At 44.2% G+C, this 20,306-nt stretch overlaps 1 protein-coding gene across 1 annotated transcript in view; it reads right to left on the reverse strand.

The window, feature by feature from the left end:
- The window catches only part of LOC127924547 (dedicator of cytokinesis protein 1-like), a gene marked incomplete at its 3' end in the record, with an annotated part of 33,647 nt that overhangs the window by 10,768 nt on the left and 2,573 nt on the right, over positions 1-20,306 (reverse strand). Inside the window, exon 3 of the mRNA XM_052509256.1 lies at positions 13,204-13,307. Within this exon, the coding sequence (XP_052365216.1) occupies positions 13,204-13,307 (104 nt within the window). The remainder of the gene's footprint in view (positions 1-13,203; positions 13,308-20,306) is intronic.

The following is a 20,306-nucleotide window of genomic DNA, read 5'->3' on the forward strand; positions in this document are numbered from 1 at the left end:
TACGATGAGGTGGTGTTATATTACCTACCCTGAATACGATGAGGTGGTGTTATATTACCTACCCTGAATACGATGAGGTGGTGTTATATTACCCTGAATACGATGTGGTGGTGTTATATTACCTACCCTGTATACGATGAGGTGGTGTTATATTGCCTACCCTGTATACGATGAGGTGGTGTTATATTACCTACCCTGTATACGATGAGGTGGTGTTATATTACCTACCCTGTATACGATGAGGTGGTGTTATATTACCTACACTGTATACGATGAGGTGGTGTTATATTACCTACCCTGTATACGATGAGGTGGTGTTATATTATCTGTATACGATGAGGTGGTGTTATATTACCCTGAATATGATGAGGTGGTGTTATATTACCCTGAATACGATGAGGTGGTGTTATATTACCTGAATACGATGAGGTGGTGTTATATTACCCTGAATACGATGAGGTGGTGTTATATTACCCTGAATATGATGAGGTAGTGTTATATTACCTACCCTGTATACGATGAGGTGGTGTTATATTACCTACCTGAATACGATGAGGTGGTGTTATATTACCTACCTGAATACGATGAGGTGGTGTTATATTACCCTGAATATGATGAGGTGGTGTTATATTACCCTGAATACGATGAGGTGGTGTTATATTACCCTGAATATGATGAGGTGGTGTTATATTACCCTGAATACGATGAGGTGGTGTTATATTACCCTGAATATGATGAGGTAGTGTTATATTACCTACCCTGTATACGATGAGGTGGTGTTATATTACCTGTATACGATGAGGTGGTGTTATATTACCTGTATACGATGAGGTGGTGTTATATTACCTACCCTGAATACGATGAGGTGGTGTTATATTACCTACCCTGAATATGATGAGGTGGTGTTATATTACCTACCCTGTATACGATGGGGTGGTGTTATATTACCTACCCCTGTATACGATGAGGTGGTGTTATATTACCTACCCTGAATACGATGAGGTGGTGTTATATTACCTACCCTGAATACGATGAGGTGGTGTTATATTACCTGTATACGATGAGGTGGTGTTATATTACCTGAATACGATGAGGTGGTGTTATATTACCTACCCTGTGGTGTTATATTACCTACCCTGTATACGATGAGGTGGTGTTATATTACCCTGTTATATACCTGATGAGGTGGTGTTATATTACCTGTATACGATGACCCTGAATACAATGAGGTGGTGTTATATTACCTACCTGATGATGAGGTGGTGTTATATTACCTACCCTGTATACGATGAGGTGGTGTTATATTACCTACCTGAATACGATGAGGTGGTGTTATATTACCTACCCTGAATACGATGAGGTGGTGTTATATTACCTGAATACGATGAGGTGGTGTTATATTTACCCTGAATACGATGAGGTGGGTGGTGTTATATTACCTACCCTGAATACGATGAGGTGGTGTTATATTACCTACTCCTGTATACGATGAGGTGGTGTTATATTACCTACCCTGAATACGATGAGGTGGTGTTATATTACCTACCCTGTATACGATGAGGTGGTGTTATATTACTACCCTGTATACGATGAGGTGGTGTTATATTACCTACCCTGTATACGATGGTGGTGATGAGGTGGTGTTATATTACCTACCCTGAATACGATGAGGTGGTGTTATATTACCCTGAATACGATGAGGTGGTGTTATATTACCTGTATACGATGAGGTGGTGTTATATTACCTACCCTGAATACGATGAGGTGGTGTTATATTACCTACCCCTGTATACGATGAGGTGGTGTTATATTACCTACCTGAATACGATGAGGTGGTGTTATATTACCTACCCCGATGAGGTGGTGTTATATTACCTACCCTGAATACGATGAGGTGGTGTTATATTACCTACCCTGAATACGATGAGGTGGTGTTATATACGATGAGGTGGTGTTATATTACTCCTACCCTGAATACGATGAGGTGGTGTTATATTACCTACCCTGTATATGATGAGGTGGTGTTATATTACCTACCCTGTATACGATGAGGTGGTGTTATATTACCTACCCTGAATACGATGAGGTGGTGTTATATTACCTACCGATGAATACGATGAGGTGGTGTTATATTACCTGCCCTGAATACGATGAGGTGGTGTTATATTACCTACCCTGAATACGATGAGGTGGTGTTATATTACCTACCCTGAATACGATGAGGTGGTGTTATATTACCTACCCTGTATACGATGAGGTGGTGTTATATTACCTGTATACGATGAGGTGGTGTTATATTACCTACCCTGTATACGATGAGGTGGTGTTATATTACCTACCCTGTATACGATGAGGTGGTGTTATATTACCTACCCTGTATACAATGAGGTGGTGTTATATTACCCTATACGATGAGGTGGTGTTATATTATCCGATGAGGTGGTGTTATATTACCCTGAATATGATGAGGTGGTGTTATATTACCCTGAATACGATGAGGTGGTGTTATATTACCTGAATACGATGAGGTGGTGTTATATTACCCTGAATACGATGAGGTGGTGTTATATTACCTGAATATGATGAGGTAGTGTTATATTACCTACCCTGTATACGATGAGGTGGTGTTATATTACCTGAATACGATGAGGTGGTGTTATATTACCTACCTGTATACGATGAGGTGGTGTTATATTACCTGAATACGATGAGGTGGTGTTATATTACCTACCCTGAATACGATGAGGTGGTGTTATATTACCTGAATACGATGAGGTGGTGTTATATTACCTACCCTGTATACGATGAGGTGGTGTTATATTACCTGAATACGATGAGATATTACCCTGGTGGTGTTATATTACCTACCCTGAATACGATGAGGTGGTGTTATATTACCTACCCTGAATACGATGAGGTGGTGTTATATTACCCTGAATACAATGAGGTGGTGTTATATTACCTACCCTGAATACGATGAGGCATATGATGAGGTGGTGTTATATTACTACCTGAATACGATGAGGTGGTGTTATATTACCTACCTGAATACGATGAGGTGGTGTTATATTACCTACCCTGAATACGATGAGGTGGTGTTATATTACTGTATACGATGAGGGTGGTGTTATATTTTACCTGAATACGATGAGGTGGTGTTATATTACCTACCCTGTATACGATGAGGTGGTGTTATATTACCTACCCTGAATACGATGAGGTGGTGTTATATTACCTGAATACAATGAGGTGGTGTTACCTACCTATGAGGTGGTGTTATATTACCTACCCTGTATACGATGAGGTGGTGTTATATTTACCCTGAATACGATGAGGTGGTGTTATATTACCTACCCTGAATACGATGAGGTGGTGTTATATTACCTACCTGTATACGATGAGGTGGTGTTATATTACCCTGAATACGATGAGGTGGTGTTATATTACCTACCCTGTATACGATGAGGTGGTGTTATATTACCTACCCTGAATACGATGAGGTGGTGTTATATTACCTACCCTGTATACGATGAGGTGGTGTTATATTACCTGCATACGATGAGGTGGTGTTATATTACCTACCCTGAATACGATGAGGTGGTGTTATATTACCTACCCTGTATATGATGAGGTGGTGTTATATTACCTACCTGTATACGATGAGGTGGTGTTATATTACCTACCTGTATACGATGAGGTGGTGTTATATTACCTACCCTGTATACGATGAGGTGGTGTTATATTACCTACCCTGTATACGATGAGGTGGTGTTATATACCTACCCTGAATACGATGAGGTGGTGTTATATTACCTACCCTGAATACGATGAGGTGGTGTTATATTACCTACCCTGTTATATTACCCTGAATACGATGAGGTGGTGTTATATTACCTACCCTGTATACGATGAGGTGGTGTTATATTACCTACCCTGAATACGATGAGGTGGTGTTATATTACCTACCCTGTATACGATGAGGTGGTGTTATATTATACCCTGTATACGATGAGGTGGTGTTATATTACCTACCCTGAATACGATGAGGTGGTGTTATATTACCTACCCTGAATACGATGAGGTGGTGTTATATTATCTGATGAGGTGGTGTTATATTACCCTGAATATGATGAGGTGGTGTTATATTACCTGAATACGATGAGGTGGTGTTATATTACCTACCCTGAATACGATGAGGTGGTGTTATATTTACCCTACCATGTATACGATGAGGTGGTGTTATATTACCTACCTGAATACGATGAGGTGGTGTTATATTACCTACCCTGTATACGATGAGGTGGTGTTATATTACCTACCCTGAATACGATGAGGTGGTGTTATATTTACCCTGAATACGATGAGGTGGTGTTATATTACCCTGAATACGATGAGGTGGTGTTATATTACCCTGAATATGATGAGGTAGTGTTATATTACCTACCCTGTATACGATGAGGTGGTGTTATATTACCCTACCCTGTATACGATGAGGTGGTGTTATATTACCTACCCTGAATACGATGAGGTGGTGTTATATTACCTACCCTGAATATGATGAGGTGGTGTTATATTACCTGAATGCATATGATGGGGTGGTGTTATATTACCTACCCTGTATACGATGAGGTGGTGTTATATTACCTACCCTGAATACGATGAGGTGGTGTTATATTACCTACCCTGAATACGATGAGGTGGTGTTATATTACCTGTATACTGAGGTGGTGTTATATTACCTGAATACAATGAGGTGGTGTTATATTTACCCTGTATACGATGAGGTGGTGTTATATTACCTGTATACAATGAGGTGGTGTTATATTACCTACCCTGAATACGATGAGGTGGTGTTATATTACCCTGTTATATTACCTGAATACAATGAGGTGGTGTTATATTACCTGCACTGTATACGATGAGGTGGTGTTATATTACCTACCCTGTATACGATGAGGTGGTGTTATATTACCTACCCTGAATACGATGAGGTGGTGTTATATTACCCTGAATACGATGAGGTGGTGTTATATTACCCTGAATATGATGAGGTGGTGTTATATTACCTACCCTGTATACGATGAGGTGGTGTTATATTACCTACCCTGAATACGATGAGGTGGTGTTATATTACCTACCCTGAATACGATGAGGTGGTGTTATATTACCTACCCTGTATACGATGAGGTGGTGTTATATTACCTACCCTGAATACGATGAGGTGGTGTTATATTACCTACCCTGTATACGATGAGGTGGTGTTATATTACCTACCTGAATACGATGAGGTGGTGTTATATTACCTACCCTGTATACGATGAGGTGGTGTTATATTACCTGGTGGTGGTGTTATATTACCTGTATACGATGAGGTGGTGTTATATTACCTGTATACGATGAGGTGGTGTTATATTACCTACCCTGTATACGATGAGGTGGTGTTATATTACCTACCCTGTATACGATGAGGTGGTGTTATATTACCCTGAATACGATGAGGTGGTGTTATATTACCTACCCTGTATATGATGAGGTGGTGTTATATTACCTACCCTGTATACGATGAGGTGGTGTTATATTACCTACCCTGTATACGATGAGGTGGTGTTATATTACCTACCCTGCATACGATGAGGTGGTGTTATATTACCTGCCCTGAATACGATGAGGTGGTGTTATATTACCTACCCTGTATATGATGAGGTGGTGTTATATTACCTGAATACGATGAGGTGGTGTTATATTACCTACCCTGTATACGATGAGGTGGTGTTATATTACCTACCCTGAATACGATGAGGTGGTGTTATATTACCTACCCTGTATACGATGAGGTGGTGTTATATTACCTGCATATGATGAGGTGGTGTTATATTACCTGAATACAATGAGGTGGTGTTATATTACCTACCCTGAATACGATGAGGTGGTGTTATATTACCTACCCTGAATATGATGAGGTGGTGTTATATTACCTGCCTGAATACAATGAGGTGGTGTTATATTACCTACCCTGTATACGATGAGGTGGTGTTATATTACCTACCCTGTACGATGAGGTGGTGTTATATTACCTGAATACGATGAGGTGGTGTTATATTACCTACCTGAATACGATGAGGTGGTGTTATATTACCCTGTATACGATGAGGTGGTGTTATATTACCTGAATATGATGAGGTGGTGTTATATTACCTACCCTGAATACGATGAGGTGGTGTTATATTACCTACCCTGAATACGATGAGGTAGTGTTATATTACCTGCACTGTATACGATGAGGTGGTGTTATATTACCTACACTGTATACGATGAGGTGGTGTTATATTACCTACCCTGTATATGATGAGGTGGTGTTATATTACCTACCCTGTATATGATGAGGTGGTGTTATATTACCTACCCTGTATACGATGAGGTGGTGTTATATTACCTACCCTGTATACGATGAGGTGGTGTTATATTACCTACCCTGAATACGATGAGGTGGTGTTATATTACCTACCCTGTATACGATGAGGTGGTGTTATATTACCTACCCTGTATACGATGAGGTGGTGTTATATTACCTACCCTGTATACGATGAGGTGGTGTTATATTACCTACCCTGTATACGATGAGGTGGTGTTATATTACCTACCCTGTATATGATGAGGTGGTGTTATATTACCTACCCTGTATATGATGAGGTGGTGTTATATTACCTACCCTGTATACGATGAGGTGGTGTTATATTACCTACCCTGAATACGATGAGGTGGTGTTATATTACCTACCCTGAATACGATGAGGTGGTGTTATATTACCCTGAATACGATGAGGTGGTGTTATATTACCTACCCTGAATACGATGAGGTGGTGTTATATTGCCTACCCTGTATACGATGAGGTGGTGTTATATTACCTACCTGTATACGATGAGGTGGTGTTATATTACCTACCCTGTATACGATGAGGTGGTGTTATATACCTACCCTGTATACGATGAGGTGGTGTTATATTACCTACCCTGTATACGATGAGGTGGTGTTATATTATCTGTATACGATGAGGTGGTGTTATATTACCCTGAATATGATGAGGTGGTGGTGTTACGATGAGGTGGTGTTATATTACCCTGAATACGATGAGGTGGTGTTATATTACCTGAATACGATGAGGTGGTGTTATATTACCCTGAATATGATGAGGTAGTGTTATATTACCTACCATGTATACGATGAGGTGGTGTTATATTACCTACCCTGAATACGATGAGGTGGTGTTATATTACCTACCCTGAATACGATGAGGTGGTGTTATATTACCCTGAATATGATGAGGTGGTGTTATATTACCCTGAATACGATGAGGTGGTGTTATATTACCCTGAATACGATGAGGTGGTGTTATATTACCCTGAATACGATGAGGTGGTGTTATATTACCCTGAATATGATGAGGTAGTGTTATATTACCTACCCTGTATACGATGAGGTGGTGTTATATTACCTGTATACGATGAGGTGGTGTTATATTACCTGTATACGATGAGGTGGTGTTATATTACCTACCCTGAATACGATGAGGTGGTGTTATATTACCTACCCTGAATATGATGAGGTGGTGTTATATTACCTACCCTGTATACGATGAGGTGGTGTTATATTACCTACCCTGTATACGATGAGGTGGTGTTATATTACCTACCCTGAATACGATGAGGTGGTGTTATATTACCTACCCTGAATATGATGAGGTGGTGTTATATTACCTGTATACGATGAGGTGGTGTTATATTACCTGAATACAATGAGGTGGTGTTATATTACCTACCCTGTATACGATGAGGTGGTGTTATATTACCTGTATACGATGAGGTGGTGTTATATTACCTACCCTGAATACGATGAGGTGGTGTTATATTACCTGTATACGATGAGGTGGTGTTATATACCTGAATACAATGAGGTGGTGTTATATTACCTGCACTGTATACGATGAGGTGGTGTTATATTACCTACCCTGTATACGATGAGGTGGTGTTATATTACCTACCCTGAATACGATGAGGTGGTGTTATATTACCCTGAATACGATGAGGTGGTGTTATATTACCTGAATATGATGAGGTAGTGTTATATTACCTACCCTGTATACGATGAGGTGGTGTTATATTACCTACCCTGAATACGATGAGGTGGTGTTATATTACCTACCCTGAATACGATGAGGTGGTGTTATATTACCTACCCTGAATACGATGAGGTGGTGTTATATTACCTACCCTGAATACGATGAGGTGGTGTTATATTACCTACCCTGAATACGATGAGGTGGTGTTATATTAACCCTGTATACGATGAGGTGGTGTTATATTACCTACCCTGAATACGATGAGGTGGTGTTATATTACCTACCCTGTATACGATGAGGTGGTGTTATATTACCTGTATACGATGAGGTGGTGTTATACTACCTACCCTGTATACGATGAGGTGGTGTTATATTACCTGTATACGATGAGGTGGTGTTATATTACCTACCCTATACGATGAGGTGGTGTTATATTACCTACCCTGTATACGATGAGGTAGTGTTATATTACCTACCCTGAATACGATGAGGTGGTGTTATATTACCTACCCTGAATACGATGAGGTGGTGTTATATTACCTACCCTGTATACGATGAGGTGGTGTTATATTACCTACCCTGTATACGATGAGGTGGTGTTATATTACCTACCCTGTATACGATGAGGTGGTGTTATATTACCTGCCCTGAATACGATGAGGTGGTGTTATATTACCTACCCTGAATACAATGAGGTGGTGTTATATTACTTACATACGATGAGGTGGTGTTATATTACCTACCCTGTATACGATGAGGTGGTGTTATATACCCTGAATACGATGAGGTGGTGTTATATTACCTACCCCTGAATACCCGATGAGGTGGTGTTATATTACCTACCCTGTATACGATGAGGTGGTGTTATACTACCTGCATATGATGAGGTGGTGTTATATTTACCCTGAATACAATGAGGTGGTGTTATATTACCTACCCTGTATACGATGAGGTGGTGTTATATTACCTACCCTGAATACGATGAGGTGGTGTTATATTACCTGCACTGTATACGATGAGGTGGTGTTATATTACCTACCCTGTATACGATGAGGTGGTGTATATATTACCCTGTATACGATGAGGTGGTGTTATATTACCTACCCTGAATACGATGAGGTGGTGTTATATTACCAAACCCTGAATACGATGAGGTGGTGTTATATTACCTACCCTGAATACGATGAGGTGGTGTTATATTACCTACCCTGTATACGATGAGGTGGTGTTATATTACCTGAATACAATGAGGTGGTGTTATATTACCCCTACCCTGAATACGATGAGGTGGTGTTATATTACCTACCCTGAATACGATGAGGTGGTGTTATATTACCTACCCTGTATACGATGAGGTGGTGTTATATTACCTACCCTGAATACGATGAGGTGGTGTTATATTACCTGCACCCTGTATACGATGAGGTGGTGTTATATTACCTACCCTGAATACGATGAGGTGGTGTTATATTACCTACCCTGAATACTGTTATATACCTGATGATGAGGTGGTGTTATATTACCTACCCTGTACCCTGTATACGATGAGGTGGTGTTATATGATGAGGTGGTGTTATATTACCTACCCTGTATACGATGAGGTGGTGTTATATTACCTACCCTGTATACGATGAGGTGGTGTTATATTACCTACCCTGAATACGATGAGGTGGTGTTATATTACCTACCCTGTATACGATGAGGTGGTGTTATATTACCTACCTGTATACGATGAGGTGGTGTTATATTACCTACCCTGTATACGATGAGGTGGTGTTATATTACCTACCCTGTATACGATGAGGTGGTGTTATATTACCTACCCTGTATATGATGAGGTGGTGTTATATTACCTACCCTGTATATGATGAGGTGGTGTTATATTACCTACCCTGTATACGATGAGGTGGTGTTATATTACCTACCCTGAATACGATGAGGTGGTGTTATATTACCTACCTGAATACGATGAGGTGGTGTTATATTACCCTGAATACGATGAGGTGGTGTTATATTACCTACCCTGTATACGATGAGGTGGTGTTATATTGCCTACCCTGTATACGATGAGGTGGTGTTATATTACCTACCCTGTATACGATGAGGTGGTGTTATATTACCTACCCTGTATACGATGAGGTGGTGTTATATTACCTACACTGTATACGATGAGGTGGTGTTATATTACCTACCCTGTATACGATGAGGTGGTGTTATATTATCTGTATACGATGAGGTGGTGTTATATTACCCTGAATATGATGAGGTGGTGTTATATTACCCTGAATACGATGAGGTGGTGTTATATTACCCTGAATACGATGAGGTGGTGTTATATTACCCTGAATACGATGAGGTGGTGTTATATTACCCTGAATATGATGAGGTAGTGTTATATTACCTACCATGTATACGATGAGGTGGTGTTATATTACCTACCCTGAATACGATGAGGTGGTGTTATATTACCTACCCTGAATACGATGAGGTGGTGTTATATTACCCTGAATATGATGAGGTGGTGTTATATTACCCTGAATACGATGAGGTGGTGTTATATTACCCTGAATACGATGAGGTGGTGTTATATTACCCTGAATACGATGAGGTGGTGTTATATTACCCTGAATATGATGAGGTAGTGTTATATTACCTACCCTGTATACGATGAGGTGGTGTTATATTACCTGTATACGATGAGGTGGTGTTATATTACCTGTATACGATGAGGTGGTGTTATATTACCTACCCTGAATACGATGAGGTGGTGTTATATTACCTACCCTGAATATGATGAGGTGGTGTTATATTACCTACCCTGTATACGATGGGGTGGTGTTATATTACCTACCCTGTATACGATGAGGTGGTGTTATATTACCTACCCTGAATACGATGAGGTGGTGTTATATTACCTACCCTGAATACGATGAGGTGGTGTTATATTACCTGTATACGATGAGGTGGTGTTATATTACCTGAATACAATGAGGTGGTGTTATATTACCTACCCTGTATACGATGAGGTGGTGTTATATTACCTGTATACGATGAGGTGGTGTTATATTACCTACCCTGAATACGATGAGGTGGTGTTATATTACCTGTATACGATGAGGTGGTGTTATATTACCTGAATACAATGAGGTGGTGTTATATTACCTGCACTGTATACGATGAGGTGGTGTTATATTACCTACCCTGTATACGATGAGGTGGTGTTATATTACCTACCCTGAATACGATGAGGTGGTGTTATATTACCCTGAATACGATGAGGTGGTGTTATATTACCCTGAATATGATGAGGTAGTGTTATATTACCTACCCTGTATACGATGAGGTGGTGTTATATTACCTACCCTGAATACGATGAGGTGGTGTTATATTACCTACCCTGTATACGATGAGGTGGTGTTATATTACCTACCCTGAATACGATGAGGTGGTGTTATATTACCTACCCTGTATACGATGAGGTGGTGTTATATTACCTACCCTGAATACGATGAGGTGGTGTTATATTACCTACCCTGTATACGATGAGGTGGTGTTATATTACCTACCCTGAATACGATGAGGTGGTGTTATATTACCTACCCTGTATACGATGAGGTGGTGTTATATTACCTGTATACGATGAGGTGGTGTTATACTACCTACCCTGTATACGATGAGGTGGTGTTATATTACCTGCATACGATGAGGTGGTGTTATATTACCTACCCTGTATACGATGAGGTGGTGTTATATTACCTACCCTGTATACGATGAGGTAGTGTTATATTACCTACCCTGAATACGATGAGGTGGTGTTATATTACCTACCCTGAATACGATGAGGTGGTGTTATATTACCTACCCTGTATACGATGAGGTGGTGTTATATTACCTACCCTGTATACGATGAGGTGGTGTTATATTACCTACCCTGTATACGATGAGGTGGTGTTATATTACCTGCCCTGAATACGATGAGGTGGTGTTATATTACCTACCCTGAATACAATGAGGTGGTGTTATATTACTTACATACGATGAGGTGGTGTTATATTACCTACCCTGTATACGATGAGGTGGTGTTATATTACCTGCCCTGAATACGATGAGGTGGTGTTATATTACCTACCCTGTATACGATGAGGTGGTGTTATATACCTACCCTGAATACGATGAGGTGGTGTTATATTACCTACCCTGTATACGATGAGGTGGTGTTATATTACCTGCATACGATGAGGTGGTGTTATATTACCTACCCTGTATACGATGAGGTGGTGTTATACTACCTACCCTGTATACGATGAGGTGGTGTTATATTACCTACCCTGTATACGATGAGGTGGTGTTATATTACCCTGAATACGATGAGGTGGTGTTATATTACCTACCCTGAATACGATGAGGTGGTGTTATATTACCTACCCTGAATACGATGAGGTGGTGTTATATTACCTGAATACGATGAGGTGGTGTTATATTACCTGAATACGATGAGGTGGTGTTATATTACCTGAATACGATGAGGTAGTGTTATACTACCTACCCTGAATACGATGAGGTGGTGTTATATTACCAAACCCGGAATACGATGAGGTGGTGTTATATTACCTACCCTGAATACGATGAGGTAGTGTTATATTACCTGAATACGATGAGGTGGTGTTATATTACCTGTATACGATGAGGTGGTGTTATATTACCTACCCTGAATACGATGAGGTGGTGTTATATTACCTGCCCTGAATACGATGAGGTAGTGTTATATTACCTGAATACGATGAGGTGGTGTTATATTACCTGTATACGATGAGGTGGTGTTATATTACCTACCCTGAATACGATGAGGTGGTGTTATATTACCTACCCTGAATACGATGAGGTGGTGTTATATTACCTACCCTGAATACGATGAGGTGGTGTTATATTACCTACCCTGAATACGATGAGGTGGTGTTATATTACCTACCCTGAATACAATGAGGTGGTGTTATATTACCTACCCTGAATACAATGAGGTGGTGTTATATTACCTACCCTGTATACGATGAGGTGGTGTTATATTACCTACCCTGTATATTACATACCTTGTATACGATGAGATCGTGCTCTCCGTCCCTCAGGGTCGTCCCATCGTACCTCATCAGCTTCACAAACGACAGGGCGAATATCTTCTCCGATTTGTCTTTAGCTGCAGGGGGAGGAAAGGATATCACCAGTTAGAGCCCCGCCCACTGAACCAGACAACCAGTTAGAGCCCCGCCCACTGAACCAGACAACCAGTTAGAGCCCCGCCCACTGAACCAGACAACCAGTTAGAGCCCAGGCCCACTGAACCAGACAACCAGTTATAGAGCCCAGGCCCACTGAACCAGACAACCAGTTAGAGCCCCGCCCACTGAACCAGACAACCAGTTAGAGCCCAGGCCCACTGAACCAGACAACCAGTTAGAGCCCCGCCCACCGAACCAGACAACCAGTTAGAGCCCCGCCCACTGAACCAGACAACCAGTTAGAGCCCAGGTCCACTGAACCAGACAACCAGTTAGAGCCCCGCCCACTGAACCAGACAACCAGTTAGTGCCCCGCCCACCGAACCAGACAACCAGTTAGAGCCCCGCCCACTGAACCAGACAACCAGTTAGAGCCCCGCCCACTGAACCAGACAACCAGTTAGAGCCCCGCCCACTGAACCAGACAACCAGTTAGAGCCCAGGCCCACTGAACCAGACAACCAGTTATAGAGCCCAGGCCCACTGAACCAGACAACCAGTTAGAGCCCCGCCCACTGAACCAGACAACCAGTTAGAGCCCAGGCCCACTGAACCAGACAACCAGTTAGAGCCCCGCCCACCGAACCAGACAACCAGTTAGAGCCCCGCCCACTGAACCAGACAACCAGTTAGAGCCCAGGTCCACTGAACCAGACAACCAGTTAGAGCCCCGCCCACTGAACCAGACAACCAGTTAGAGCCCCGCCCACTGAACCAGACAACCAGTTAGAACCCCACTGAACCAGACAACCAGTTAGAGCCCCACCCACTGAACCAGACAACCAGTTAGAGCCCCGCCCACTGAACCAGACAACCAGTTAGAGCCCCGCCCACTGAACCAGACAACCAGTTAGAGCCCCGCCCACTGAACCAGACAACCAGTTAGAGCCCCGCCCACTGAACTAGACAACCAGTTAGAGCCCAGGCCCACTGAACCAGACAACCAGTTAGAGCCCCGCCCACTGAACCAGACAACCAGTTAGACCCCACCCACTGAACCCCAGACAACCAGTTAGAGCCCCGCCCACTGAACCAGACAACCAGTTAGAGCCCCGGCCCACTGAACCAGAAAACCAGTTAGAGCCCAGGCCCACTGAACCAGACAACCAGTTAGAGCCCCGCCCACTGAACCAGACAACCAGTTAGAGCCCCGCCCACTGAACCAGACAACCAGTTAGAGCCCCGCCCACTGAACCAGACAACCAGTTATAGAGTCCAGGCCCACTGAACCAGACAACAAGTTAGAGCCCCGCCCACTGAACCAGACAACCAGTTAGAGCCCCGCCCACTGAACCAGACAACAAGTTAGGGGCCCAGCCCACTGAACCAGACAACCAGTTAGAGCTCCGCCCACTGAACCAGACAACCAGTTAGAGCCCAGGCCCACTGAACCAGACAACCAGTTAGAGCCCCGCCCACTGAACCAGACAACCAGTTATAGAGCCCAGGCCCACTGAACCAGACAACCAGTTAGAGCCCCACCCACTGAACCAGACAACCAGTTAGAGCCCCGCCCACTAAACCAGACAACCAGTTAGAGCCCCGCCCACTAAACCAGACAACCAGTTAGAACCCCGCCCACTGAACCAGACAACCAGTTAGAGCCCCGCCCACTGAACCAGACAACCAGTTAGAGCCCAGGCCCACTGAACCAGACAACCAGTTAGAGCCCCGCCCACTGAACCAGACAACAAGTTAGAGCCCCGCCCACTGAACCAGACAACCAGTTAGAGCCCCGCCCACTAAACCAGACAACCAGTTAGAGCCCCGCCCACTAAACCAGACAACCAGTTAGAACCCCGCCCACTGAACCAGACAACCAGTTATAGAGCCCAGGCCCACTGAACAAGACAACCAGTTAGAGCCCCGCCCACTGAACCAGACAACCAGTTAGAGCCCCGCCCACTAAACCAGACAACCAGTTAGAGCCCCGCCCACTAAACCAGACAACCAGTTAGAACCCCGCCCACTGAACCAGACAACCAGTTAGAGCCCCGCCCACTGAACCAGACAACCAGTTAGAGCCCAGGCCCACTGAACCAGACAACCAGTTATAGAGCCCAGGCCCACTGAACCAGACAACCAGTTATAGAGCCCAGGCCCACTGAACAAGACAACCAGTTAGAGCCCCACCCACTGAACCAGACAACCAGTTAGAGCCCCGCCCACTGAACCAGAAAACCAGTTAGAGCCCAGGCCCACTGAACCAGACAACCAGTTAGAGCCCCGCCCACTGAACCAGACAACCAGTTAGAGCCCCGCCCACTGAACAAGACAACCAGTTAGAGCCCCACCCACTGAACCAGACAACCAGTTAGAGCCCCGCCCACTGAACCAGAAAACCAGTTAGAGCCCAGGCCCACTGAACCAGACAACCAGTTAGAGCCCCGCCCACTGAACCAGACAACCAGTTAGAGCCCCGCCCACTGAACCAGACAACCAGTTAGAGCCCCAGGCCCACTGAACCAGACAACCAGTTAGAGCCCCGCCCACTGAACCAGAAAACCAGTTAGAGCCCAGGCCCACTGAACAAGACAACCAGTTAGAGCCCCACCCACTGAACCAGACAACCAGTTAGAGCCCCACCCACTGAACCAGAAAACCAGTTAGAGCCCAGGCCCACTGAACCAGACAACCAGTTAGAGCCCCGCCCACTGAACCAGACAACCAGTTATAGAGCCCAGGCCCACTGAACCAGACAACAAGTTAGAGCCCCGCCCACTGAACCAGACAACCAGTTAGAGCCCCGCCCACTGAACCAGACAACCAGTTAGAGCCCCGCCCACTGAACCAGACAGCCAGTTAGAGCCCAGGCCCACTGAACCAGACAACCAGTTAGGGGCCCAGCCCACTGAACCAGACAACCAGTTAGAGCTCCGCCCACTGAACCAGACAACCAGTTAGAGCCCAGGCCCACTGAACCAGACAACCAGTTAGAGCCCCGCCCACTGAACCAGACAACCAGTTAGAGCCCCGCCCACTGAACCAGACAACCAGTTAGAGCCCCGCCCACTGAACCAGACAACCAGTTAGAGCCCCGCCCACTGAACCAGACAACCAGTTAGAGCCCCGCCCACTGAACCAGACAACCAGTTAGAGAGCCCAGGCCCACTGAACCAGACAACAAGTTAGAGCCCCGCCCACTGAACCAGACAACCAGTTCGAGCCCCGCCCACTGAACCAGACAACCAGTTAGAGCCCCGCCCACTGAACCAGACAGCCAGTTAGAGCCCCGCCCACTGAACCAGACAACCAGTTAGGGCCCAGCCCACTGAACCAGACAACCAGTTAGAGCCCCGCCCACTGAACCAGACAACCAGTTAGAGCCCAGGCCCACTGAACCAGACAACCAGTTAGAGCCCCGCCCACTGAACCAGACAACCAGTTAGGAGCCCAGCCCACTGAACCAGACAACCAGTTAGAGCCCCGCCCACTAAACCAGACAACCAGTTAGAGCCCCGCCCACTAAACCAGACAACCAGTTAGAACCCCGCCCACTGAACCAGACAACCAGTTAGAGCCCCGCCCACTGAACCAGACAACCAGTTAGAGCCCAGGCCCACAAAAACCAGACAACCAGTTATAGAGCCCAGGCCCACTAAACCAGACAACCAGTTAGAGCCCCACCCACTGAACCAGACAACCAGTTAGAGCCCCGCCCACTGAACCAGACAACCAGTTAGAGCCCCGCCCACTGAACCAGACAACCAGAACACAACACCATGAGTCATACACAATCCCATCCCAGTCAGGACCATAGGAGTCCACCCACTGAACAGATAATTGTTAGTAGCCAGTCCATATGGCAGAGTGTATTCTCGACACTATCCCCCAGGGAGAATGATGTCAGCATACTGTATATTCAGAGTGTATTCTCGCTACACATCCCCCAGGGAGAATGATGTCACATACTGTATATCAGAGTGTATTCAGGACACTATCCCCCAGGGAGAATGATGTCAGCATACTGTAATTCAGAGTGTATTCTGCTACACTATCCCCCAGGGAGAATGATGTCAGCATACTGTATATTCAGAGTGTATTCTCGCTACACTATCCCCAGGAGAATGATGTAAACACACTGTATATTCAGAGTGTATTCTCGCTACATCTTCACTACACTATCCCCCAGGGAGAATGATGTCAGCATACTGTATATTCAGAGTGTATTCTCGCTACATCTTCACTACACTATCCCCCAGGGAGAATGATGTAAACACACTGTATAATCAGAGTGTATTCTCGCTACATCTTCGCTACACTATCCCCCAGGGAGAATGATGTCAGCATACTGTATAATCAGAGTGTATTCTCGCTACATCTTCACTACACTATCCCCAGGGAGAATGATGTCAGCATACTGTATATTCAGAGTGTATTCTCGCTACATCTTCGCTACACTATCCCCCAGGGAGAATGATGTCAGCATACTGTATAATTCAGAGTGTATTCTCGCTACATCTTCACTACACTATCCCCCAGGGAGAATGATGTCAGCATACTGTATATTCAGAGTGTATTCTCGCTACATCTTCACTACACTATCCCCCAGGAGAATGATGTAAACACACTGTATAATCAGAGTGTATTCTCGCTACATCTTCGCTACACTATCCCCCAGGGAGAATGATGTCAGCATACTGTATAATCAGAGTGTATTCTCGCTACATCTTCGCTACACTATCCCCCAGGGAGAATGATGTCAACACACTGTATATTCAGAGTGTATTCTCGCTACATCTTCACTACACTATCCACCAGGGAGAATGATGTCAGCATACTGTATATTCACAGTGTATTCTCGCTACACTATCCACCAGGGAGAATGATGTCAGCATACTGTATATTCAGAGTGTACTACACTATCCCCCAGGGAGAATGATGTCAGCATACTGTATAATCAGAGTGTATTCTCGCTACATCTTCACTACACTATCCCCCAGGGAGAATGATGTCAGCATACTGTATAATCAGAGTGTATTCTCGCTACATCTTCGCTACACTATCCCCCAGGGAGAATGATGTCAGCATACTGTATAATCAGAGTGTATTCTCGCTACATCTTCACTACACTATCCACCAGGGAGAATGATGTAAACACACTGTATATTCAGAGTGTATTCTCGCTACATCTTCACTACACTATCCCCCAGGGAGAATGATGTAAACACACTGTATATTCAGAGTGTATTCTCGCTACATCTTCGCTACACTATCCCCCAGGGAGAATGATGTCAGCACACTGTATATTCAGAGTGTATTCTCGCTACACTATCCCCCAGGGAGAATGATGTCAGCACACTGTATATTCTGACCAGACCCTGAGGGTACCACATAGACAATAGAACAGTATTTGTGAAGCAGCCTCCGTGTGGGTCCTATATAAACAAGACCCTGAGGGTACCACATAGACCATAGAACAGTATTTGTGAAGCAGCCTCCGTGTGGGTCCTATAGAAACAAGACCCTGAGGGTACCACATAGACCATAGAACAGTATTTGTGAAGCAGCCTCCGTGTGGGTCCTATATAAACAAGACCCTGAGGGTACCACATAGACAATAGAACAGTATTTGTGAAGCAGCCTCCGTGTGGGTCCTATAGAAACAAGACCCTGAGGGTACCACATAGACAATAGAACAGTATTTGTGAAGCAGCCTCCGTGTGGGTCCTATAGAAACAAGACCCTGAGGGTACCACATAGACAATAGAACAGTATTTGTGAAGCAGCCTCCGTGTGGGTCCTATATAAACAAGACCCTGAGGGTACCACATAGACCATAGAACAGTATTTGTGAAGCAGCCTCCGTGTGGGTCCTATAGAAACAAGACCCTGAGGGTACCACATAGACCATAGAACAGTATTTGTGAAGCAGCCTCCGTGTGGGTCCTATAGAAACAAGACCCTGAGGGTACCCATAGACAATAGAACAGTATTTGTGAAGCAGCCTCCGTGTGGGTCCTATAGAAACAAGACCCTGAGGGTACCACATAGACCATAGAACAGTATTTGTGAAGCAGCCTCCGTGTGGGTCCTATAGAAACAAGACCCTGAGGGTACCACATAGACAATAGAACAGTATTTGTGAAGCAGCCTGTGGGTCCTATAGAAACCGAGAGGAGAGTAACGGCTGTGTCCGGATGGGACCGAAATACATCACTATCACAGATCAACAAGCTCAGATTTACGTGACGTTCAGGAGCGTGATTCACCGGGAGCATCTGGTGCATTCAATCTGTATAAATCAACGTATTGGTTTTCTACCCGTAGCCTGGCGCGTGAATAATCGCTCTGCTCGCTGGACTGGAAGACAACCAATAGAAAGATAGAAGAGGACTACGGTATGTATGCTGCCGAATCAGGAGAGGAGTGGAGTCACTACGCAATGACTTCCCATCAGACACAAACACAGAGTCACAGATTAAAACAGCTGGGAGTCAGTGGATTATTCTGTCCAGAAACCTGTACATCTCAGCTGTTCACTGACCTAGAATGAACCCTCTGAAATGTACTCTCTCTCCCATACCTCCTATACACTGAATGATAACATCGTCCCCAACAGGTGAATAGGGCAGGATGGGAAATATCAGCCATCAAACATGCCTCAGGTAGGTAATCATCCAACCTGAGCCAGAAAGACAAGGCAATTAACTATACTGAAGGAAAATTAGTTAAAAACGCAACTTGCAACAATTTATAGGATTTTACTGAATTACAGTTCAAAGAAGGAAAATTGTCCATTTAAATAAAGTCATTAGACCCTAATCTATGGATTTCACTTGACTGGGCAGGGGCACAGCCTGACTGGCTGGCTGAGTGACTGACTGGCTGGCTGAGTGGCTGGCTGGCTGGCAGAGTGGCTGGCTGGCTGGCCAGTGGCTGGCTGGCTGGCGAGTGACTGACTGGCTGGCCGAGTG

Source organism: Oncorhynchus keta, unplaced genomic scaffold (assembly GCF_023373465.1).
Source record: "Oncorhynchus keta strain PuntledgeMale-10-30-2019 unplaced genomic scaffold, Oket_V2 Un_contig_4272_pilon_pilon, whole genome shotgun sequence".
Lineage (NCBI taxonomy): Eukaryota > Metazoa > Chordata > Actinopteri > Salmoniformes > Salmonidae > Oncorhynchus > Oncorhynchus keta.